Raw genomic sequence first — 27,948 nt, 5'->3', positions numbered from 1 at the left:
GACTTACATTGACAAATTACTACATATAGCGATGCCTTAAAATGCATTGTGATCGTTCAATGACGGCCTGCGTAACTAATCGACAGGAATCGACAGGTTTTAATTCAGGTCGCCCACCCATGACACGGTTAACAGTGAAATCTATATATAGCCACACGCGAGTGTCGCCAGTAGAGCAAGCGTGGCATCAATGGAGTCACGTTCATGAATTCCTTGCCTGAGAAATATATCGCGTAACTAAGGTGTGTTTGAGGCGCGCGTGTGCTCTGATGTATCGAGTGGATAGCCCTAAAATGGATTTTACAGAAAGTGCCTAAAAAGGTAAGTCATTTCATTGTATTAAATTTCATACATTCTGGCAATAGCACAAAATATTTATATCAAAATATTAATACGTAATTATGTGATTTGTTTCAAAAAGCACGATCTAAACATGTGAATATCGAATATACCAGAGATGTAGATATATAGGTTATACAGGTATATACTGTCCTGGCACCGGAATTTGTTAGGATCCAACGCATACAATGTTTTCGGTTTCGTCACTAGGAGGTACATGAACAAATAAGTAGCCAGAGACCTTTTATAAGCTAGTCTATGTAATTTTATTGGCGTTTTAGCAGGGACGTATCTAACTAAGAAATACAAATTTATTGTCCTGTGTACTTGTACAGCTAAATGAAATATTGTTGGTTTTGTTCACGTCCGCCTCGACCATATATATATGGATCTTCTTACGCTGTTTAAACGAAACACGATATCACAGAGTGGTCAGGAACTGGGTCGACCATTCCCTAGCGTGTACAGAATGAATGGGGATCTCGTGTGGCACATAGTTAAAGTCATGCCCTTATAAGTTTAAACAAACCAAAATACTCACTTTAAAAATACGAAAATGAATATTGTGTGGTACTACTAAATAATGAAAATGGCTGTACTGACTCTAATTAAATCAATTCCAACCTGAGGGTTTTAAATGTAATTAACATTAGTATGAAAATCTGTTTAGAAGTATTAGTAGATAATCTAGATATAGTAGGAGTAGAGGATACTATTTTTTCTATTGTACCAACCAGAAGCAGACGCCTGTGGTCTTTACTACCAGAGTAAGTACATCATGTATATAAGTATAGACTTGTAAAACATAATGTAAAAACGGCATTGGTTTAAAATTTAAGTACCCATTAAACGGGATCATTGACGCATTACTAATCCTATAGGTGTACATGTGTAGTTGTTACCGGGGTCACCACCAAGCTATAGACTGATTAACAGTTTGTCCGTATCGTAAAACAAGTCCATGGTCTGGCGGTCTTATTTTGTCTATTATCATTATTCTAAATCCTGAAATAACAGCGTTGATTGAGTGTTGTCCTGCCGATTATAATGGCATAGCTTTCATTATGCTATGCTTTTTTTTAACTACATACTTCATTAAGCTTATAATTTATCCAAGGACTAGGTTTTCTAGCATAACTAGAAAATCTGTCATATTCACATATGGCAATTAAAAAAAGATTACTATTGTAGTTGCAGAACGCACGAATTGAAAAGACAAACTTTGTAACGACAGTGCATACATAACTTATCAATCAATCAATTATATCATGCTTTCACCATTTCATAGGCTTTGTGCATACACTGTTTATAAAATATATCGTTTTATGCGATCATTTCTGCTCTCACAGCCGACAATTCATGGGGCTATGTTCACTTCCGTTCTGTACACATTCGATAATCCAAGTGTTCACTTCAACTCTCTACACAGCCGATACTCCGGGAGTAAAGTTCACTTCCGCTCTCTACACAGCCGATACTCCGGGAGTAAAGTTCACTTCCGCTCTCTACACAGCCGATACTCCAGGAGTTACGTTCACTTCCGCTCTCTACACAGCCGATACTCCAGGAGTAAAGTTCACTTCCGCTCTCTACACAGCCGATACTCCAGGAGTTACGTTCACTTCCGCTCTCTACACGGCCGATACTCCAGGAGTTACGTTCATTTCCGCTCTCTACACAGCCGAACTACCTGGAGTTACGTTCACTTCCGCTCTCTACACAGCCGATACTCCAGGAGTTACGTTCACTTCCGCTCTCTACACAGCCGATACTCCAGGAGTTACGTTCACTTCCGCTCTCTACACAGCCGATACTCCAGGAGTTACGTTCACTTCCGCTCTCTACACAGCCGATACTCCAGGAGTTACGTTCACTTCCGCTCTCTACACAGCCGATACTCCAGGAGTTACGTTCACTTTCGCTCTCTACACAGCCGATACTCCAGGAGTTACGTTCACTTCCGCTCTTTACACAGCCGATACTCCAGGAGTTACGTTCACTTCCGCTCTCTACACAGCCGAACTACCTGGAGTTACGTTCACTTCCGCTCTCTACACAGCCGATACTACCAGGAGTTAAGTTCACTCTCTACACAGCCGACTCCAGGAGCCGACTCGTTCTCTGGGTACAATGATTAATGGTTAGTGTATGGGCATATTGACATCTTTCTTCTTATAATCGACAGTTTTCAAAAAAAAAAAAAACCAGATGTCAAAAACCTTGAACGTTTAAACTATGTTTTATTAGTTGTAAGGGATATTTCCATATCCGTTCAAAGTAAAATATAATCGAATTTCAGTGTTGTTGACATGAGAAATACATAGAAACGTAGTGTAAAATTCCCTTTTTTTTGTCAATTTTATTTTATTTCACACGGTATCGATTGACTTCACATTCAGTGTAAGCATAGTTTCGCAATCCGTGCACACCGCGCCAATATGGCAATATATTTCGTTACTATGGGAATCACAATATGCTGTAGGTCACGCGATATTTTGCTTTTGTTTAGCTCAATTCAATCTAATTAATTGATTACCTTTGTCCCATTAGCCAATCAGTCAAAATACAATAATGACGCAAAACTCACCATGGCGTACACAGAATACAGACAGTGAAAAAACAGCTAAATAACATTATGTAATAGTTCATCAATCAATTATTTATCATCGTCGTCGTCAATAATACATGTACATGTAATTATACCAGATTATTTCATTTGGCTATATGGGTGGCCTAGGTCAGCATAAGAATGCTATTGTATTGCATTGTTTTGTAGTGTTGTATTATTTTGTTTTATTTCAAAGAATATCGACAATTTGCGGCATTTAGGGCCAAACAACGCCAGTCTACAAAGGCATCCACAGAGGGAAAGCACATTAAACTCTTACTGAAACGATAAAAGGTCATGAAATCTAAAAATAACTGATATATTCCTATTGCATGTAAATGATAAAACTATAAAAAAAAACACAAAAAAACGCAGCAACTTCATCATTTCAGGACACGTTATATATTGATATTAATTTGGTTAATTACATTAAACATTGTTTTCTCAATAAATTCCCACATCCGGGTGACTCACCCCACCTAAATTGTCTTTCCTTCAACATGTTATCCTGTTTGTAACGGTATTAGGGTGTAGATTCTAAAATAAATTATTTGTTTATTACAACTCTTTTCTAACAACAATACCAACGCATTGTCTGAAATGTCAGCCTGGCTCAAAATCGATAAACAGATGCAAAAACAACAGAGAATACCGACATATTAACAAAACCGTAGTTCTAACTCTATTAAACGAAGGCAAAGTACTAAGATTTTCTTATAGATAACGGAGAGAGCTGAAAAAAATACCAGGACAATATGAGTAGGTGTTCTGACAGGGTAAGTGACTTCTGTTTCCTCGACGACACCTGCCATACACATTCAGGCCAAGTCTGGCTGAAGTCATATCAAACGATGGGTGTACACAAAGGTACTTACAAAAGTACATGGGGAATAAGACAATGTGTTCCGATAGGATAAGAAATGTTCTGTTTTATACACGACATCCGCCATGTAAATGTCAGCCAAAACAAGGTAATGTCATGTTTCCAAAATATGAATCGGCGCAGTCGGAACGGATCCATTTTTCGCAATGATATCATTATGTCAAGCATTTTCATTCGTCTTTCATCGATTTGCACCTCTCAAAACCCTGCTTTATAGATTATTTTCTTTTATCAGCAGTTGAAAGCGATCAGCGTAATCCTGATATTAGGAACAAGCTCTTGGATATCGAATCACCTGTAGAATAAAAATACTATGCGTTGCAGAAGCATGGGTGTTTCTATCAAGAAATGGAAAATGTACAAAAGAGAAATTGAAATATATAGATTGTCAAACATTTTATATCCAATGTTTCTAAAGTATGTATATTGGTAGAATCACGAATTCTAGTTTTATCAAATAAGGATGAACAAAATTTAAAAGATTGCAGTGGGATTTTTGACACATTCTAAGTCGCCTTTTCTATCTGATGCGTAAACGATTTTCCCAGTTCGATCCACAGTTGACAACTCGAGCGTTGTACTATAGCAAAACAAGAATCGATTTTAGTGGTCGCAATATCCGGTGTCGATCATCATAGTGTTGTAGCGGATTTGGTTTGGTTTGTTTTTGCATGCTTAACGTCCTATTAACAGCCAGGGTCATTTAAGGACGTGCCAGGTTTGGAGATGGAGGAAAGCCGGAGTACCCGGAGAAAAACCACCGGCCTACGGTCAGTACCTGGCAACTGCCCCACGATGGTTTCGAACTTGCAACCCAGAGGTGGAGGGCTAGATATAAAGTGTCGGGACACCTTCACCACTCGGCCACCGCGGCCCCTGTTGTGCCCCCCGCCCCCGGGTCGAAAAAGAGAGGGAAGTGGACCGGGTCGATCATCGGCGACCAGGTAGCTCAATCGGTAGAGTATCCGGCTAGTATTCGGAGGTCCCGGGTTCGAACCCCTGTCTGACCTTGCATTTCCCCCACTCCTACTACATTAGGTGCCATGACCAAACTTTGTTTCAAGTGAGGTGAATACTTGACAAGGGAATACCCGAACCTGGGTTGGGAGTTGTGAAGTCTTCAGGGTCGAAGACTTAATAAAGGGAGGGAAGAGTGTAGCGGAACTGGACCGGGTCGATCATCGGCGACCAGGTACATGTAGCTCAATCGGTAGAGCATCCGGCTAGTGTTCGGAGGTCCCGAGTTCGAACCCCTTGTCTGGGCGTGCATTTTCCCACTCCTAATACAGTGTTACTGACACCAGATCTTAAAATCTAGCACATGACAGAAAAAAATATTAGTACCGTTAAATGCTCTTCACACTCATGATTTTAATGGAACTAATTAAATCTGTATTTTTATTTATGGTAGATTATTCATCCTTTTCCTCCCCCCCCCCCTTTTTTTTGTTTGTTTTTGTTTTTTGTTGTTGTCAACAGCCCCTATATATTTAAAACCTTAAGAACAACCTATTCGAATTGTACATGATATGCAACTTTGTATTGTAGTTATGTTACAGAGGTTCCTTCTATTACGTATACAAGTTAGATTCCTCGGCATTCACATAATATGTTAAAAGAATTATTTAACACACAGTGTATGGCCTATATTAGTAATGGCGAACTATCGTTGGACAAACGCTCGAAGGCTTTCAACAGTTTACCATGTGAGATTCACGTGTCATTGTGCAAACACTCAACACTACAAATCGATCAAGCTTTTGTGTAGTTTAAATATTTACAGATTCCTATCGACTAGTTAACTCCGCTTCCCCAAAGCATTGATAGCTTTATTATACAAAGAGAATTAACAATGTCTTAAAAATGAAATTGAATGTTTAAAATTGAAAAAAAAAACTGTAACCTTAACTTGTTTAAACACAAAATCACATGTTAAGAAGAAAATTTTGAAAACGTATTTATATTTAAATGAATTTTGGGCTTAACTGACAACACGTGTTTATTCAGTTAGACAACTTGTTCTGTCAAATTAGGTCAATCGCAGTCATTTCCGTCAAGGCTCGGAGCACAGGGCATGTCTATAGTCATATTCTGTACATGGAGGATTTTTGTTTGTTTGTTTCCATTTTTCTTTCTTTCTTTCTTTCTTTTTAATCTACTGATATTTTGTCCTACACGTGGTAGTGCATACACAAATCAATATCCCCATAAATTAAATGGTAAATATATGATATATTTCATGATTTATATCTTATTTTAAGCATTCAATATCTACTTTCTACAACTCGTACGTGCTGTACAGCGATACGGTAAAAGAAATGTGAACGCTCGTCACCCTTGACTGAGCATAAACACACTATCTCTATACAATTGTTTATACGACACGTTCGTTTGCTCGAACTATGGATGATCATACTTGTCAAGAGGAATCAAAATCTACACAATACATATATAATTCATTAGATGTACTTTGCAATTTATTATGAAACTATGGAAATGGTATAATACTATTTTTTTACACACATATATGGACCCTGTATATACCAAACTGTGTTCTTATCAATTCAAAGTTTTTGATTTGTTGTATCCATTTAATATTCGCTCTGACTTACATTTCAATGATTTACAAGAAGATTTTGAGCCTTATACCCTGGCCGAGACATTATAGTGTATGGCCGAGTCATACCAGTGTCTGACCGAGACATACCAGTGTCTGGCCGAGTCATACCAGTGTCTGGCCGAGACATACCAGTGTCTGGCCGAGTCATACCAGTGTCTGGCCGAGACATTATAGTGTATGGCCGAGTCATACCAGTGTCTGACCGAGACATACCAGTGTCTGGCCGAGTCATACCAGTGTCTGGCCGAGACATTATAGTGTCTGACCGAGACATACCAGAGTCTGGCCGAGACATACCAGTGTCTGGCCGAGACAAGCAAGTGTATGGCCGAGTCATACCAGTGTCTGACCGAGACATACCAGTGTCTGGCCGAGACAAGCAAGTGTATGGCCGAGACAACAAGGCAAGTGTATGGCCGAGTCATACCAGTCTTTGGTCGAAACATACCAGTGTCTGGCCGAGACATGCCAGTGTCTGGTCGAGACAAATCATTGTCTTGCCGAAATATACCAGTGTCTGGCCGAGACAAACATGTGTCTGGCTGAGACATACCAGTGTCAGGCCGAGACATACCAGTGTCTGGCCGAGACATACCAGTCTTTGGTCGAGACATACCAGTGTCTGGCCGAGACATACCAGTGTCTGACCGAGTCATACCAGTGTCTTGCCGAGACATACCAGTGTCAGGCCGAGAAATACCAGTGTCTCGCCGAGACATGCAGTGTACCAGCGTCTATACAAGGATGTTTTTTTTCGGAATAGCCGTATAATATTCTTTTGGCCCCGGATATGACGCGACAGGTGGCGTTACTGGTCAAGATGAAGTATGTGATTGGTCAATGTAGCGGTACATGTGTAACCCTGAGAAATACTAGCCGCAATATACCGCTCGGCTAGAGAGATCTTCTCTTTAGCTCGATCGGTTGAGCGTAAGACTAGTAAGCCAGAGGTCCCGGGTTCGATCTCTAGCGGAGACAGTGATTTAAATTTAATTAATCATGCGCTCTGTTACAAATTGCGCCCATGTAGGGACTCGGGAATGATATTCATCGCTGCTTGCGAAATCATCGCTGTTACCCCTGGAAACTCGAGGACGAGTTCTTTCCTGGAGGGGGAGTATGTAACCCTGGTAAATACTAGCCGCAAAATACCGCTCGGCTAGAGAGATCTTCTCTTTAGCTCGATCGGTTGAGCATAAGACCAGTAAGCCAGAGGTCCAGGTTCGATCCCTAGCGGAGGCAGTGATTTAAATTTAATTAATCATGCGCTCTGTTACACATGCAAAATGCAGATATGCAGTTAAAAACGAAACAAAGTTAGGATTGAATGCAGGTTGAATAAGTGGATGTATCTTTTCAAATGGCACATTGATAAAATTATATTCCTGATTCAAATGCAATTTTATTATCACCAAAAATGATTCAAACTGATATAATTTTGTTATCCGTGCTGAAACGCATGTGTTCGTTAACTTAGTTCACTAGCAGTTTTACATTATAACCACCAGCATTAAAACTATGCCGTTTATCTTTTTAAAAGTTATTTCTTGTTTCTCGCACACGGGATGCCGCCCTTAAAAGACTTCAGCTGTTGATAGGATGTAAAACAATACTGAACCTTACAACCGTATAGATGTTGTTAGGATGTTAAACAATATTAAACAAACCATACCCACACAGGGGAGGCCGTCCTTAAATTACCGTAAATGTTGACAGGATGTTAAACACTATTATACCAAACCAAGCCTACACAGTCAGGCAAGGTTGTACCGCTACAACTAGTGTGTAAAAATATTATCTAAACTCACAAAGGAGCCTTTTTATTTATTTAGTGAATCGTCCCTTTTGTCAGGTGCCTACGTTTATAACTACAATGCCCTTTATTGTTTAACTCTATTGTTCTCCTTTATTGTGTATACCGTGCATGATCACGCCGTTCGCCATAATTAAGTCACTGCACGAATGGAGCTGAGCAATATCTATGGTGTTCCGTTAGGGCCAAATTTCCCATACCGCTCCTTCGCTCCTTCGACCTAAACTCGAAGGAGCGAAAACACGATGGCGAAGGAGCGAAAATACGATGGCGAAGGAGCGAAAATACAATGGCGAAGGAGCGAAAACACGATGACGAAGGAGCGATGGAATTTCGCTCATTCGCTTTTTCGCTCCTTCGTTCCTTCGCCGTCGTGTTTTCGCTCCTTCGCGTTTTTGTCGACGGAGCGAAGGAGCGATATTGGATATTTGGCCCTAACGGAACACCATAATAAATATCATACTGGTAGGGCAATACTTGGAGATTTGGATTAGACAATTCATTTCAAATCAATTTATGGACTGTTGGCCTTACGACCCATGAGTACATTTTACATACCATCACATATCGCATAATACATTACATATTACGTTTTACATATAACATCACATATATCATATACTAAAAATATGTAATATGTAACATATCACATATATAACATATCAAATGTCATATTACCTGTTATATATTACATTTTACATATAACATATCAAAAGTCACATATTACATACAGTATTACATTTTACAAACCACATATCAAATGTCACATATCACATACAATGCCTACAATGTAATAAGGATGTGGAACAGCGAGACAAAAGTGGAGTACGAGTTAAGAAAAGTACAGCTCTTGTATTATTTTGACGAGACGGCTTAATTCCTTGTTTTTATTGACATGCAATAACTTTATAATTCAAACATTGACAGTTTTTGCCAATAGTATATTCTGATTTATTATATAATGTGTATTTATCCATATTCTCATTGGCTAAATCGCCAACACGTGACTTTTGATAAATAGCGATATTAACTGGTTTCTAAAGCAAAACCAGTTAATATCAAAAAACCAGTTAATAACACCTCCGCTAAAAATAGATTCTGGAAATACCCTACCGGAAGTTACGTAATACCATAGCAACGCATAGGAAACGGCTGCGTCTGCTGTTTCGCCGGATTCGAGTCCTAAACAAATACGGTTTGCGTCTCTAAACGATGAGAACATTAACAAGTTAATGACAGAAAAGGATTCCATAAACACAAGAAGAGCGACAGACCCGGCTGTAAAAAAACTTAAGGAATATTTAAAGAAAAGAACGTGGCAGAGGACGTTGAGACCTTGGACTTTGAGTTGAATACGTTTATCATTTCATCATATATACTTTGATTATATAATAAAACAGTTATGGACTTTTTACTTGGTTAATATGCTCTGATATTAACCAAGTAAAAAGTCCATAATTGTATAATATTGGCCTTTTTAAGTGGCTGCACATATCACATATCAATAGAAAATGGTATTCGTCTTCTACTTCTGTAGTCGATTTACAAATTGCACAATATCTCATATTGCGCTCGATATTTCTATAACGAGGGGTTAAATTGCCAAAGAATGTGCAGACAAGCTTTGTTCAACATGGTCTATGAATTAAGGCAATAAATAAACATTTCTTTGTTCTTTCAACAATGCCAGGGTGTAAACAAGTATATTCCAGTACATGTATCTAGAGTTTACATACAGGCAGCTACGTATTTATAATATATGTAATATTTACTCAAATATTTTGGAATATCATAATAAACGAAGTCGAGCTTTTGTAAATTGTACATTCTGTATATTGTATTGTATAATTTCTTTAACAAATATTCATATTTGAATGTGATTGACAATATTATAAAATTTTATTGAGTATCAGTGTATATTTCGTGATACATGTATGTTTGATAACAATAATTTCTATAAATAGAAATAATGAGCTTATCATTTACCTTGAAACCCTGAAACACAATCTCGTTCGATGTACGATGGGGCCGTAATAGCTCTGTCGATCAGAGCGCCTGCCACGTAATCTCATGTGAAGATCTTTGTTTCTCGTGGAGCTGAGAGACTGACCAGTCCGTGCTGCCGTGGCTATGTCCTTGGGCAAGGCACTTTACCTTAATTGTTCTGAATGGCATGATCATGGTAGTTTATCTACAGTGTTGTATGTGGCATTGCCGGTTCGCTATTTTATTATTGCGTTAATCCGTTTTAATTAGCTTTTGCGCTAAAATTTGAACACGCTAAAATAAGTTCCTTTCCAGTATCTGTGGATCGGGAGGCCAGACCACCCTTTCTAGTAGATGAAGTGTATACGTAGATTATACGTCAATAGTAGTCTCAGACGAACGGTGAGGCGTAAATATCGATGAGTTATATTCGTTGTTCAATCGCAACATCTCGGGGAAATTTCCGGCAACACTCGGAAATTGATTTCCGAGTGTTGCCGGAAATTTCCCCGAGATGTTGCGATTGACTCGTTGTTGTCTCCTTCGGAAGGCACGAAACTGATATCGACTGTATAGTGATATTATCTAACAGGACACCCCACCCAGTCATAGTATACTGACAACAGGCGATCCAGTCGTCCCATTCCCAAAAATGCTTTGGTGCTATGCTGGAATAGCATGTCTCGAACCCAAAGCCGTCCTCACAGGGGCGAACGCTCAAATAAAGGCCGAGAGTGAGGCGGTTTGAAGGGAGATACGTGACAGAGATTTTTTTTAGGAAGAGGTGGAACGATAAGATCCCAAATTTAGTCGCCTCTTACGAGCATCTGTGTATATGGAACCCTGAACCAGAATTACGATACGGAAGGAGTTTTAACTGTTGCGAGGACAATACATCCCGACAAGAATCTTTATTTTACCGTTTAATGTTTAACCACTTAACGTTTGAACAACTAGGTTCATACATTTATCATTAAAAGAAATATTACATGTCGTTTTGATTTTTTTACTTAATCAATATACTAGAGGGTGACACCTGAAGGATGTCACAGATGGAATGAAGTGTAGTAAGGGGCGATAACTCTGTGTGAGCATGATTTGTCAAAATCGCTCAATATCTAAGTTTCGACCAATAAAAATACTTGTTTTTGTTGGTTTAAACATTTAAATGGTTCATAATTATAGTGACAAATAGGATTTGGGCACAAGTTTTCAAACTTATCGAGGCCCTCTCCTGAACATACATCAAACGTTTACAGTGAAGCAAGGCTGCATATTAGCTATAAATAAATTTGTGAATACTTTACAGTGAATTAGAATTACAATTACAATTTGACCTTGTTATCTAGAGCTCTCCTGATTGCTAGAAATGGGACTGAAAAAAGACTGTTGTTCGTAAAGGCAACAAAACCCATCAATTAAGTTGAATTTGCAGTTCCCATATATCAAATCTAATTGAAATTGAACATTATATACATTTCGACCAATCAGAGGCCAGAAATTGGTGACCATTTTGTTTAAATGTGAAAGTGAGGCTACGAGAGCGACCAGTGTTCAATGATGTTCCTACATATCAAATTTCATCAAAATCGGACAATATCTAAATTTGAACCAAGCAGAGCTCAGTTGATGGCAGCGATTTTGTTAAAATGAGAAAATCAGGTTACGAAAGTGACTGATTTCCCATGATGTACATAAAAATAAACAAGGGCCCATTGGAGGGCCTTAACATGTGCCCGCGCAATATTTGACACTTGGAAGGGGGTAGTTTCACAGGTTGTAGTGCTCCGGCTCATCAACATGTATATTTGTGTCAAGTATGGAGAGCCTGGGTCAGGAAGTATTGGAGTTATGGTCCGGACAAGTAAAATCATCAATGGGGAATAACTCCGCAAATACGGGGGTAAGGGGCATGATTTTAGTATGGGACACTCCGGCTCATCAAGATGTATATTTGTGTCAAGTATGGAGAGCCTGGGTAAAGTAGTATTGGATTTATGGTCAGGACAAGTAAAATCAGCAAAGGGGAATAACTCCGCAAATACGGGGAAAAGGGGCATGATATTTGTATGCGACACTCCGAGTCATCAAGATGTATATTTGTGTCAAGTATGGAGAGCCTGGGTCGAGAGTTATGGTCGGGACACCATATGTGCCCGCCCACCCGCCAACGTGATAACATTATAATGTACGTCGGGTCGGGCGTATAAAAATCACTAAAACAGGACAATATCTTTATTTGAAACAATTTCCTCACAATATAGGGATTAAATCAATTTCCTCACAATATAAGGATTAACTCAATCAGATGTAAATCTTCATGATTTTACAGGAATATTAGCTCGCGCCAATTTCAATCTTGGAGTTAAAGTTAATAATTCATACTTGCGTGAGGAAAATCCAAATTTTTAGTATGTATGATAGAAGGAAATTTGTTTGTTTTTTTCCCCAAGCTATTTTAATAATATGCTATTTCGAGAATTTCCATGAAGTTCAAAGTCATGATCATGCAGTGTCATCAGTCGTCCATATCAAGCAAATAAGGAAATGTCTATTACATTTGTTTTATTTAAACAGTTTGCAACTTCTTATAGTGTTTGGAATCACAATAAAGTTCTTGATCAATCGATCATCATAATTTCTTAAACAATCGATGATCAATTATTGATCGATCATGAATAGAAAGAGAAATATCAATAATCACTACATTATAATTTATAATAAATAAATATCATGACCAACTGAGCAAGTTAATTCACTTTATTTTCCCTTGATTAAATTAGATGATTAGTAAGTTGATTCAATTTGCATCAATCCAATCCAAAGTTCTGGGCCTCTCATGTGTTGTTCAATGAAGTAGTTACCATTTGTAATAAGTTTAAATGAATTTTAAATCAAAATATTTAAAAAAATATATATATTATATGTTTTCACGCCCAAAGTAACTGAGTTTAACTTAATATAACATAATTATTCATTATACTTTAACATAAACTTGTCAGAACAGCTTTCTTGCACATTGTTTTCTTCGGTGTATGCGAGCGAAAGGTTTAAATATGTAGGTATGGTATTTGAGGCAAAGATATTTGAAAATCCAATAGCTTTCCTGTGTGCAGATGACATTTCGAAGACTATTTTGTAAAATTGTAATGGTTGAATTCTGGTTACTCTGATTTTGTCAAATAATTTTCTATAATATATCATTTATAATAAGTTGAAATGAATTTTAAATCAAAATATTACAAAAGAAATAACATAACATGTTTTCACACCAAAATTAACTTAATTTAACTTAATTTGACATAATAATTGACAATATTTTAGCATAAATTTGTCAGAACAGCTTTCTCGCACATTTTTTTCTTCAGTGTATGCAAGCGAAAGGTTTAAATATGTTGGTATGGTATTTGAGGCAAAGATATTTGAAAATCCACTAATTTTCGTGTGTGCAGGTGACATTTCGAAGAATATTTTGCAAAATTGTGAGAGCTGAATTCTGGTAACACTGATATTGTCAAATAATTTTCTATAATGCCTTTTCTAATAAGTTGAAATGAACTTTCAGTCAAGATATTAAAATAAGCTACTGTACATAACATGTTTTCCCACCCAAAATTAACTTAATTTAACTTATTCAGTTAATGCAATCATAATAATTGACAATATCTTAGCAAAAAATTGAAAGAACAGCTTTCTTGCATTTTACTTCTCTTCGTTGTATGTAAGTGAAAGATTTAAATATGTTGTATGGTATTTGAAACAAAGAATTTGAAAATTTACTATATTGATTTTGTTTATTTACATGTATGCAAAAGACGATATGATTTAACCTGTCCAAATGCACAGTCTCAATCAAGGGCATGTTACAGACTTTAATTTCAAGTTGTAAACATTTAAATATAATAGACCTGTACTAGATACTATTTCATTAAAAATTTCAAAAATGAATTAATTGCAAAAAAAAAAGTTGTTGATAATGTAACGTGAAGCAAATAATTTGAATAGTTTGAACTGGTCTATCAAATCGTAAAATGTCACACAGGCTGACATTATTGAATATTCCATGCAGGAAGTTTCCAGTCTGCAGTGTAGATGGTTTAATTTAAATAGTTTTCCAAATTAAATGAAATCTTAGTCATATTTAAGTCGCCTGCGTTCTACATATGATTTTAGTGATTTGTATAATGTTCATCGATAATGCTAGTCTTTCTCGTGCGATTATATACTGTCAGTATAGGTAGCAAGACAGACGTGCCCGAGTAAGGCATCCCTTCACCGCGGGACTCTAGTAAGTCTATGTCAGTATATGATCGGTAAAAATCAAAAATTATATTTCATATCTCTTTTCACAAAGTAATTCATATATCAGAGAAGTTGCAAAGTAGTAGTCTTAGGTGTGCTAGTTCACGAGATAACCTAGTGTCTGAGAGAACATGGCTCTGTGTATATTCAATTTGTCACGATTCCCGTTGGTATTTTTAGACGTAAACAAGCATCACTGGCGAGGCTATACAAATACACAGACTATCGAAATATTAATTCAAATCAATTAAATTTGGAGACAAAGTAGGCCTATCCCTTCAGTAAATAGCAAATAAACGGGAACTATTCTTCGTGCATATCTACCGTCGTTTGTTTATATCAACTTAAACAAACAAGTTTACTTACCGTCAGTAGCGTCAGCGTTATGCCTACGAGGCTTCGGGAATTTGCTTGACATTCTGAACGCTGGTTTGATTTTTCGCATGCATGTTTGTGAAAAGCGACATACAATGATCGTGACAAAGCATCTATATCCTGGAGCATTGCCTCTGATATTGAAAATAGCAATATATACTGGCAGTGACAGTAAACTTCAATCAACATGCGGCTTCCACAACAAACTTTCGTGACGAGTTCAGGATGGGCGTTACGTCATCAAAACATGCGATCGTCTGCTGTCAAAATACCCCTGTCGAATGGAAAAATACTGGGAGGGTCGAAAAAATAGGCCATTTTTAATACAATATTGTGACCGTTCTGATAAAGATATCGAAAAACTAAACAGACGGTTTTCTTCAGGAAACATTTATCTATGTATATGTGCATTGTATATGTTTCTGGATTTTTTTTTCGAATTTTGAGGGTGGTTTTAACAGAACCTCTTAGTCAAAATGACGATTTTGGCATGTTTGACCCAAAATATCTCATCAATACGAATTTCCACAGGGATACCAGTTACATCCAGACCTAGATGGAGCCGAGTTTTACAATGGTTCAAAAGCCCATCAAAATTGTATGTGTCATTTTTTCCACCCCCAAATCGCTACAATAGCCGGCAAAAATCGCGAATTAGCTCGTACTATCATTACGTTCCGTAAGGAACGATAACTCTAATGAGTTATCGCCCCTCACTACACTTCATTCTTTACATAAAAATAAACAAGGGCCCATTGGAGGGCCTTAACATGTGCCCGCGCAATATTTGACACTTGGAAGGGGGTAGTTTCACAGGTTGTAGTGCTCCGGCTCATCAACATGTATATTTGTGTCAAGTATGGAGAGCCTGGGTCAGGAAGTATTGGAGTTATGGTCCGGACAAGTAAAATCATCAATGGGGAATAACTCCGCAAATACGGGGGTAAGGGGCATGATTTTAGTATGGGACACTCCGGCTCATCAAGATGTATATTTGTGTCAAGTATGGAGAGCCTGGGTAAAGTAGTATTGGATTTATGGTCAGGACAAGTAAAATCAGCAAAGGGGAATAACTCCGCAAATACGGGGAAAAGGGGCATGATATTTGTATGCGACACTCCGAGTCATCAAGATGTATATTTGTGTCAAGTATGGAGAGCCTGGGTCGAGAGTTATGGTCGGGACACCATATGTGCCCGCCCACCCGCCAACGTGATAACATTATAATGTACGTCGGGTCGGGCGTATAAAAATCACTAAAACAGGACAATATCTTTATTTGAAACAATTTCCTCACAATATAGGGATTAAATCAATTTCCTCACAATATAAGGATTAACTCAATCAGATGTAAATCTTCATGATTTTACAGGAATATTAGCTCGCGCCAATTTCAATCTTGGAGTTAAAGTTAATAATTCATACTTGCGTGAGGAAAATCCAAATTTTTAGTATGTATGATAGAAGGAAATTTGTTTGTTTTTTTCCCCAAGCTATTTTAATAATATGCTATTTCGAGAATTTCCATGAAGTTCAAAGTCATGATCAGTGTCATCAGTCGTCCATATCAAGCAAATAAGGAAATGTCTATTACATTTGTTTTATTTAAACAGTTTGCAACTTCTTATAGTGTTTGGAATCACAATAAAGTTCTTGATCAATCGATCATCATAATTTCTTAAACAATCGATGATCAATTATTGATCGATCATGAATAGAAAGAGAAATATCAATAATCACTACATTATAATTTATAATAAATAAATATCATGACCAACTGAGCAAGTTAATTCACTTTATTTTCCCTTGATTAAATTAGATGATTAGTAAGTTGATTCAATTTGCATCAATCCAATCCAAAGTTCTGGGCCTCTCATGTGTTGTTCAATGAAGTAGTTACCATTTGTAATAAGTTTAAATGAATTTTAAATCAAAATATTTAAAAAAATATATATATTATATGTTTTCACGCCCAAAGTAACTGAGTTTAACTTAATATAACATAATTATTCATTATACTTTAACATAAACTTGTCAGAACAGCTTTCTTGCACATTGTTTTCTTCGGTGTATGCTAGCGAAAGGTTTAAATATGTAGGTATGGTATTTGAGGCAAAGATATTTGAAAATCCAATAGCTTTCCTGTGTGCAGATGACATTTCGAAGACTATTTTGTAAAATTGTAATGGTTGAATTCTGGTTACTCTGATTTTGTCAAATAATTTTCTATAATATATCATTTATAATAAGTTGAAATGAATTTTAAATCAAAATATTACAAAAGAAATAACATAACATGTTTTCACACCAAAATTAACTTAATTTAACTTAATTTGACATAATAATTGACAATATTTTAGCATAAATTTGTCAGAACAGCTTTCTCGCACATTTTTTTCTTCAGTGTATGCGAGCGAAAGGTTTAAATATGTTGGTATGGTATTTGAGGCAAAGATATTTGAAAATCCACTAATTTTCGTGTGTGCAGGTGACATTTCGAAGAATATTTTGCAAAATTGTGAGAGCTGAATTCTGGTAACACTGATATTGTCAAATAATTTTCTATAATGCCTTTTCTAATAAGTTGAAATGAACTTTCAGTCAAGATATTAAAATAAGCTACTGTACATAACATGTTTTCCCACCCAAAATTAACTTAATTTAACTTATTCAGTTAATGCAATCATAATAATTGACAATATCTTAGCAAAAAATTGAAAGAACAGCTTTCTTGCATTTTACTTCTCTTCGTTGTATGTAAGTGAAAGATTTAAATATGTTGTATGGTATTTGAAACAAAGAATTTGAAAATTTACTATATTGATTTTGTTTATTTACATGTATGCAAAAGACGATATGATTTAACCTGTCCAAATGCACAGTCTCAATCAAGGGCATGTTACAGACTTTAATTTCAAGTTGTAAACATTTAAATATAATAGACCTGTACTAGATACTATTTCATTAAAAATTTCAAAAATGAATTAATTGCAAAAAAAAAAGTTGTTGATAATGTAACGTGAAGCAAATAATTTGAATAGTTTGAACTGGTCTATCAAATCGTAAAATGTCACACAGGCTGACATTATTGAATATTCCATGCAGGAAGTTTCCAGTCTGCAGTGTAGATGGTTTAATTTAAATAGTTTTCCAAATTAAATGAAATCTTAGTCATATTTAAGTCGCCTGCGTTCTACATATGATTTTAGTGATTTGTATAATGTTCATCGATAATGCTAGTCTTTCTCGTGCGATTATATACTGTCAGTATAGGTAGCAAGACAGACGTGCCCGAGTAAGGCATCCCTTCACCGCGGGACTCTAGTAAGTCTATGTCAGTATATGATCGGTAAAAATCAAAAATTATATTTCATATCTCTTTTCACAAAGTAATTCATATATCAGAGAAGTTGCAAAGTAGTAGTCTTAGGTGTGCTAGTTCACGAGATAACCTAGTGTCTGAGAGAACATGGCTCTGTGTATATTCAATTTGTCACGATTCCCGTTGGTATTTTTAGACGTAAACAAGCATCACTGGCGAGGCTATACAAATACACAGACTATCGAAATATTAATTCAAATCAATTAAATTTGGAGACAAAGTAGGCCTATCCCTTCAGTAAATAGCAAATAAACGGGAACTATTCTTCGTGCATATCTACCGTCGTTTGTTTATATCAACTTAAACAAACAAGTTTACTTACCGTCAGTAGCGTCAGCGTTATGCCTACGAGGCTTCGGGAATTTGCTTGACATTCTGAACGCTGGTTTGATTTTTCGCATGCATGTTTGTGAAAAGCGACATACAATGATCGTGACAAAGCATCTATATCCTGGAGCATTGCCTCTGATATTGAAAATAGCAATATATACTGGCAGTGACAGTAAACTTCAATCAACATGCGGCTTCCACAACAAACTTTCGTGACGAGTTCAGGATGGGCGTTACGTCATCAAAACATGCGATCGTCTGCTGTCAAAATACCCCTGTCGAATGGAAAAATACTGGGAGGGTCGAAAAAATAGGCCATTTTTAATACAATATTGTGACCGTTCTGATAAAGATATCGAAAAACTAAACAGACGGTTTTCTTCAGGAAACATTTATCTATGTATATGTGCATTGTATATGTTTCTGGATTTTTTTTTCGAATTTTGAGGGTGGTTTTAACAGAACCTCTTAGTCAAAATGACGATTTTGGCATGTTTGACCCAAAATATCTCATCAATACGAATTTCCACAGGGATACCAGTTACATCCAGACCTAGATGGAGCCGAGTTTTACAATGGTTCAAAAGCCCATCAAAATTGTATGTGTCATTTTTTCCACCCCCAAATCGCTACAATAGCCGGCAAAAATCGCGAATTAGCTCGTACTATCATTACGTTCCGTAAGGAACGATAACTCTAATGAGTTATCGCCCCTCACTACACTTCATTCTTTATTTGCAATTTTCTCTTTCCAGAGATGATGGCATGATAAAGGATGGTCACTGCATTTCAAGCTCCTTGGCGACTCGAGAAAAACATCACAATGACTCTGATCAACGACATTCGTGGTTCTTTATCGTCGTTCAAATTGAGACCCATACCTCGACGATATTTTGTCACGGCCTTTGGAGTTCTCTGTTTAATCTACATCGGTTTGTATACTATTTTACGGGGCGGTTCCATTCTAACAGAATCGTCTGTTTTCAACAATGTTGTTTGTCGAACTCCAAACTGTGAGGACAATATAATCAAGTTTAATGAAACGCATTTTGTCAATAAAACTACAAAGAAATTGCTAGTATGGACGACGTTTTTCATTGGTTCTTGGGCGGAGAATGTAGCCGAATATATGAATAAAAGTAAATACAGGTGTTCAGTGACAACAAACCGAGATGAACTGGAGTCCGCCGACGCTATTCTTTTTCATTACCTCGACCTCTGGGTGTGGGAGACGGTACCCGGATACAGAAAAAAAGATCAGGTTTGGGTGATGTACAATGCCGAAGCACCCCCTCATCTTCACTACACGGGTTTAACTTGGAATAATGTCTTTAATTGGACAATGACCTATCGAAAGGATTCCACAATCCACGGACCATATGGGGCTTTTGTTCCATTAACACCAGAAGAGAAAATTCAAGCGTCATTAAGATATCGCGGGAATGACTACAGTGCTGGTAAATCAAAGATGGTCGTCGCAGTAATTAGTGATTGCCCGGATGATGCACAAAGATATAGACATATGCGAGAGCTGCAAAAATATGTTGATGTTGATTTTTTCGGAAAGTGTGGAAATTTGACATGTCCTAGAACACCTAATGCTATTTGCTATAATTCGACTTATAAGTTTCGTATTGCTTTTGAAAATGCAAATTGCAAGGATTACGTAACTGAAAAATTTTGGAACAGCATAGCTAGAAATGCTGTTCCAATTGTTAATTGGAAGCGGGACCAGGTCATAGAAGCCCCAGCTAAGTCGTATATCAATATACACGATTTCAGCAGTGCAAAAGAATTAGGAGATTATTTGAATTTGTTAGATAGGAACAATACGTTGTACAATGAGTATTTCTCGTGGAAGTTGAATTATAAAATTTTTGGTGGGCATCATATGTGGTTTCCGTTTGAGCATCTGTGTGATGCGCTCCACACACCAAGGGAAGCTCAGACGATCATAGACCCGAATAAGTGGATCAGGACGGATTCGTGTAATAAGTGGTCGGTGAGTATCAAAAAACTTTTAAAATAACGCTATTATGACGTCATGAATAAATGACATCATACTATCATGTCGAGAGAACAATAAGAAATATGTACCCACTGAAATGATATCCGTCTGTCTTGTAGGGAAATGCTTACTTGACTTTGCTTATTTCTTAAGAAAAATGAGTTATGTTACAGTGAGAAATAGAATCTCATACTAGTGCCAATATTTTATTATTGAACTCATTTGATAAGCCAACAATACATGTATATGTGTGTAAGATCATTTATTTGCTCTACAAGAGAGGTCATTTGCCGTCTAGCAATATTGAAATCCAATTAAAACGAAGGCACGTTCCAAAATCTCGTAAATGAGTCGTTTAACTGTGGACACATTATTGTGACGTCAAATGTTCTTTACTCCACGTGCAGGCATTTGTGGCTGTAGTAAAAAAAAACGTCTCCCGTCAATGACCGCTTTGTAAAGTAAGATAGTTGTTAATATGTTTCCCAAGTTGTATGATTTATATATTTCTAACATTTGTTTTGATGTGATATTGTACTTACCAAACTTACTATTAAGTCCGTATTGTTAGACATATCAAAGGTCCGTAGACTCAATATCACTGTACATGAACACTCATGTAAGATTTTCTCTCTATGCTTAAATTAATTTAATTCAGCATTGATCTCAATTTATGTCATACCCCTATGAAACTAAAAAATAATTGACATCAATTCTTATAATCAATTTTTGAAATTGATTTTTAAAATTACAACATGTTTTATTAGCTCGTCTCTTCGAAGAAGAGGGAGAGCTAATGTTGTCACCCCGGCGTCGACGTCGGCGTTGGTTTTCCAACTTTAAGTTTTCGGTGCAAGTGCTGAAAGGCATTAACATATCACTTTATAATTGTACTAGGGTAGTGATATTTGCGTTTAGGCTCCCTATGGGGTTATAAGACAAATTGATATATTTTAATTATTTATTGACGAACAGTTGCGAGACGAGCTATGCTACTCAACAAGAGCTTTTGTGTACAATTCAACTGATCTTATAAGGGATTATTTTTCACAAATCAAAATCAATACGCAACGTCAATGGCCGTATTGTAACGTCACATTTTTTATGCCAAATTCGGATTTTTTAATACAGATATTAAATAAAAATTTTAACCAATCAGAAAGCCGCATTCTGCGTACAAACAACGGAAAATTAATCATAACATTATCATTCAGAAATCGTCTGACATTTTCTATCTTTCCTTATCCGATGTTCAGATGAGTCCTTAAGCTCAGTTAAATAATATGAAATGAGATTGAATTTTAACTGTCCATTCCCGGGCATATATTAGGAGAAGGGGCGGATCAGAAAGAATGATATTCTCAATCTAAACTTGACAAGAAGGAGATTCTTATTTATTATGTATTGTTGGTTATTTCAGATAACTGGTGTTTTGAAGAGGCACTGGGACAGATTCTGGTTTGATTGGGGCTGGTGACACACTGCCAGATACCATTAGACCGAAGATCATTTGAGCATGCGCAATGGATGCGTACTTATCATTTTCGATCGACACATGGATTCGCCTGTCGGTTGGAGATGCGTTCCGGACGGTCTCCTCCAGGCGGCCTGCTCCAGATTGTCGTGCACGACTGATGTAGTCCATTGGGTACGGATCCACTAACTACCTCACTGAAAAAAAAGACATACGGGAGGCCCGTCACATGCCACCAAGAGCAATACAAAGATAAAGTGCCCAAAGACACAACCACGGCAGTACAGACCGGCCAGTTTCTCTGTTTCCCGGGAAACGCCAACCGACATTGTAAGGGAGCCTCGAACCACACCACAGATCTTCACCTTCAGGTTATGTGGCCTTCGCTCTAACTGACTCCCGCTCTACGTGGGAAATGAAAGAAATGCAGATGGAATAGTTACGAAGCTATGAACCAGGCTTACCTTACTTAATCTTGCGATACCCACAGTCACGTGACTATCAATATCCTTGACAGAAATCAAACTCATATGGAATGTGATGGTCCATGGATATATGAAGTCCAATAACTAGATTGCGTGGCTATGTGGTTGAGTGTCTTGTCTTTAAGTAACGTCGAGCGTGGTCAGCTCTGGGATGGGTAACCGCTTCGTTGTACCCCCGGTGCACGTTAAACGTGTACAAACCGATGGATGGGGGGAGGGACGGATAAACGGCTGGATAGAAACGTGGGCCGGGCACAAATACCCGTTACATATTACAAAATGTTGAAGTTTATTTTCCAGATTCACAAATTTATTTACCTGACTTACGTAAGTGTCGCGAGACATATTGCCACGTGACAATCAATACCCGTGGAACAGGAATCAATCGGTGTGCGCCGATGAATGGAGGGATTGACAGAAATATCAGTGGTCCGTGGATCAATCTCTGTTACATATTGGTTATTTATCCATTATAAAATATCCAAGAATTCAATCTTCCTCACTGGACAATGAACCAAAATTACAGCAAATTGCCAAATTCGTATAAGAAGTATCTTTAACGTAAAAGTGTGTAAAAACGGTGAGAGCCCAACACGGAAATTCATCCAACGGTCCGATTTAATGGAGAGCGTTGTTGACATGTTTCGGCTATAGAGTAGCTGTCAACAGCACCATGTCAACAACGCTCTCCGACTGTAATGATGTTTTGGTGTTCATGTTTGCCTTTACGCCTTAGTCAAGGCAGTTGTTTGTGATATTTTAGAATTGAATGTGATTTTGACTAGCATAAGATACAAAAGTGGAGAGTTTCAAGTCGACCTACTAGCTTAGACTAGCGGGAATTCCCCATTAGCCTAGTGGTAGTTTGTTTTGAGAGCAAAAGGTCGCTTGTTTGAATTACAAAGGTAATATGTATGGTGCTCTACTTATATATATATATACATTTGTATACATATCCAAAATAATGTTCAAATGCTGCACAAATAAAATTCGAAAATGTCCACCATGATGGTATTCAAGTTGTCATTGCTAGACCGCAGGTACTCCCCTGGTCTGTCAATATAGCCAGTTATAATCAACCATCAATAATCAACAAATGATACATTTGTAATCTCAAATATATATTACAAAGATTGTGACAGCGACACAGTTTACTTATAATGATTATAAAGAAAGAATGACAGGAAGAAAGACAGATCTCGAGATCTAAGAGTAAGATGGATGTTGCTACATTAGGATATACTACAAATTAGGGTCCATAAACGATGTACACAATATATATCTTTAAATACGCTCAATTAAAAGGAATTAAAAACAAATGCATCGGTACATTCTAGCCTCACATCCAATACACGTCACTTATCCATTGTCCACAAAAACACATTCCTTAAATCCTTCATCGGGTCACCCCTGAACTTTATAGGTTTCTTATTCATACGCCATGCATAAGAGGCTTGTTATAAACTGTAAATGATATACGTAATATATATATGAACCAATCACAATATTAATAACACATTGTAGATTTTAAGAGTGATATAGGTAATATAGGAAAAAACATCGATTTACTTGTTCACACAAACATTTTGCTTACAAACGGTCACTTAGTTGAATAAAAGTTTGAACTGTAAGTTTGAAATGAAGTTATTGTCAACTTTAGATAATTCTTCATTTCCACACAATTATAAGTTTAGCCGTACAGGTGTTTAGGTGTAACAGCTTATCAAACAGTTCACGTCTAGTTATTTGGACATTAGAAAAAGTAATAAAAAAGAGTTTTCACATGGATAACCACATGTACATGAAACAAATTCACAAAATACATGTCACTTACGTTTTGTTAATAAAATGTTCAGGCGACGAACACAGTTACTAAAGAAATTCGGAGGATTATTATGATATGGGGTAATTGCATTTTTGAAACGTTTAACTGCAGTATGATTTCGGGTAGATTCAGGAAGTAATCCAGATTACTATGGTAACTGGTATAAACGATAAACTACATGTAGTATAAGTAAGATTATACTTAGGTACGGTATAGTTATTATTATTTCTTAGAGGATATGGAGATCTGTCACCTACTAAACCTGGAAGTAATCATATGAGGGAGTTATTTTGTTTTACATTTTATAAAGTATGTTAGTTTTCTTCGCTGTCGTCTTGTACTTAAAGTTTCCCATCCAGTTCTAGAATACAGAGATTGTTTACTTGCATATACCGACAAGCCCGTTACTACTCTGGCGGCTTCCAATTGAAGTTTTTTCTAATAACACTTCAAAGGTCACATGCGTATTCCATTATAGGTAGGAGAAAACATGTATAAATTTCACATAGAATGTTCCTTTTTAACAACAATTTCAATTGTTTTAAGGCAATTATTTTTTTGCAGCACCTTTGCAAATATTCTCAACATCTTCATCCCATTTTGCATCAGCACTGAATTTATTTCCTAGGTGCATATGATTATCTGAAAAAATTAGAGTGTTATCATCAAATATTAATTGCAAATTATGTTGTTTTGTTCGAATTAGAAGCAACTAACCATTTCCTGGACCATTCATTTATACATTCAATATCATGGTTCATTACTCGTTTAATTTCATGACATGAGCAAGTGCCGATAATCAAAGAAGTATCATCGACAAAAAGCCTTGATACACGTATCATTTTTTTTCTGATATATCATTTTGTAGATTAAAAACGAAAGTGGACCTAACACTGAACCTTGTTGTACACATGTGTAACCAATAGTACGATGACACGTATATTTATGGTTTCAATCTTTTATTGTCCGGTCAGAGACCAGGGATCTTGCGAGTGTTGCATGTCCATTCACCTGGGCAGGTATCGCAATAGTCATACCTGTACAGCTAAATGTTGGACAGGTGGCGGGAAAAGAAGAATGGGATGGTTTAGCCAATCGCACGCTCACATGCTCACGATATATGTATTGCTACACCTACCGGTGACCACATGACCTGAATATATAATATATACCCAGGTTACATATTCCCCCTCCGGAAATAAATGTCTCTGGCATTTATGACAATTATATATACAGTATATATATATATATATATATATATATATTCAGACAATATCTTATAAAAGAATCAAAGAATGCCATCATTGCGCTAGCAGCAATGTTACTAATGCTGAAAAGCCGAAAACATCAACCACGTGGAAATATATATCAGTGTTATTTAAATGATGAAAGCACTTCAACTCGCATCTTACTGAGAGCAGAAAGGTAACTACAAATAAGTTTAATACATAATTCAATTTTCCAAATTAACTCGCAAATATGGATTACTCTCGTGATAAACCCTTTAAGGGCAGACACAATCGCATATCCTAAACACTGTCACCATAGAGACAGGATACCCTTACACTTTACAAAGCGTAATAGGTGGAATGTGGAATTTTATTTCCGGGCACACTCTAAAAATTATATTAATTTTATCACATTACCATTCATATCTTACAACCTTTACAAGTTGCAAGTGAATATACCCTTAACTGATACACATAGATGTATATCATTACCAGCCATAAGGGATGAGATTTTGTAAGTTTTGGTGGTGGGGAAGGTCCCTACCTAGACTAGTTACCAAATCCCGTCCAGCGAATAAAGACATTAAAAACAATATAATAGTTAATTAAAAGTAACAAGAGATACATCTCGATGATCGCCAGTGGTTGGGGAGGTCCCTACCAACTGAGACACATGAGATAAATTATAAAATATAACATTACTTTTTTAAATATGGAAATGTTGATAGAGATAAAATAATAACCTATAAACTGAATGAAGTTGTATAGACAGGACTTCAGACTTCAAACCTCCCTTTCGGGAGGACGGCAGTTCCGTCCAGAACGTCGTGGTTCTCGGTCTGTTGACATATTGCCTACAGCAGCTGTTATTTCTGGTTCCAGGACCATTTCCGGTTCCGGCACCACTCCTGGTTGCCACGGTTCTATAGTTTCCCCGATGAAAGATTCATCTCTAGTGCTAGTTGCACTGTGCGGGGAACTAGATTCAACCAAACCAGATGGTTCATGATCCATGATGGACTTCCGGTTTACCGTTCTCCTCGGATGCCTCCTCAGACGTGGAGGGACAGGAAAAGTTCGTTTCAGAGCTACTGTCAGAGTCTGTGGATTCTGAATCCTTCGACTCCATCTGTGCAGGTTTTGACTGAGTCGATTTCACCTTGCGGTGACCATCCTCGATGGGAACCTCTATGGGTATAGAATTAAAAGGTAGCAACATGTTTCGGTGTAGGATCGTGACTCCCTTGTTCCCGAATCCTGTTTTACCTCATATACCGGAATAACATTGTTTGGAATATTCTCCACCAAATAAGGTTCCTGTTCCCATTGATCAGCAAGTTTCTTCTTACCTCTAAGGCCGACATTTCTGACTAGGACTCTGTCTCCTATTTCGAGGTGGGAGTCACGAACTGAACGGTTATATCGCTCTTAATTTCGAGATGAGACCTTTGCTACTTCATCACGTGCAACTTTGTTGGCATATTGCATCCTACCCTTAAGTTTGCTTACGTATGAATTTTGGTCAGCTGTCTCATGTTCGTGAGGATCAGTTCCAAGGAATGCACCAACAGACAGACGTGGATGCCAACCAAACATCAAATAATGGGGTGAAAACCCTGTGGCATCATTCTTGGTGGCATTGTAAGCTTGGAAAAGTGGTCAACGAAGGATTTCCAGTCAGTTTTCTGGTTTTCCTCAAGGATAGCAAGCATCCCTTGAAGAGTGCGGTTAAAGCGTTCTGCTGAGTCATTCCCCATAGGATGGTAAGGGGTGGTTCTGGTTTTACGGACATGAGCTAATCTGCATAACTCTTTCATCACTTTGCTTTCAAAGTTTTGACCTTTATCACTATGAAGCCGCTCGGGGAAACTGTAGAATACTATAAAGTTTTCATACAGAGCTTTTGCGGTAACCCTCGCCGTTTGGTTGCGACAAGGTATCGCTTGAGCATAACGAGTGAAATGGTCTGTGATCACAGAGCATTTTCTATGCCACCCTTTGATGGCTCAAGACCCATGAAGTCAATGCAAACCAACTCCAAGGGTCGAGTGGATTGGATTGGTACCAGCCCAGCAGACAGCTTTACTGATGCCTTTCGCCTTATATAGCGACCACATGTCTCTACTTTTTCGTTCACTTCCCTTTCTAAGATGCGGCCAGTAAAACCGTTGTCTTGCCAACCAAATGGTTTTTTCCTTTCCCTGATGACCAACGTCGTCATGTACACCCGTTAAAGCAAGGGAATGATACGACTTCCGACGCACAAATTGGTTCACGTCATGACCTTCA

General features: G+C 37.3%; 1 protein-coding gene across 1 annotated transcript; it reads left to right on the top strand.

The window, feature by feature from the left end:
• On the top strand, positions 1-23,611 carry LOC117316783 (glycoprotein 3-alpha-L-fucosyltransferase A-like). The gene is made up of 3 exons (XM_033871551.1): positions 1-321; positions 19,394-20,640; positions 22,067-23,611. The coding sequence occupies exons 2-3, from the start codon at positions 19,414-19,416 to the stop codon at positions 22,121-22,123; spliced, it is 1,284 nt and encodes a 427-aa protein (XP_033727442.1). The 5' UTR covers positions 1-321; positions 19,394-19,413; the 3' UTR covers positions 22,124-23,611.
• Positions 23,612-27,948: the final 4,337 nt, after the last annotated feature.

This window comes from Pecten maximus, chromosome 18 (genome assembly GCF_902652985.1).
Source record: "Pecten maximus chromosome 18, xPecMax1.1, whole genome shotgun sequence".
Taxonomy (NCBI): Eukaryota; Metazoa; Mollusca; class Bivalvia; order Pectinida; family Pectinidae; genus Pecten; species Pecten maximus.
Note: the sequence above shows the minus strand (reverse complement) of the source record. Positions and strands in the feature narration are given on the sequence as shown.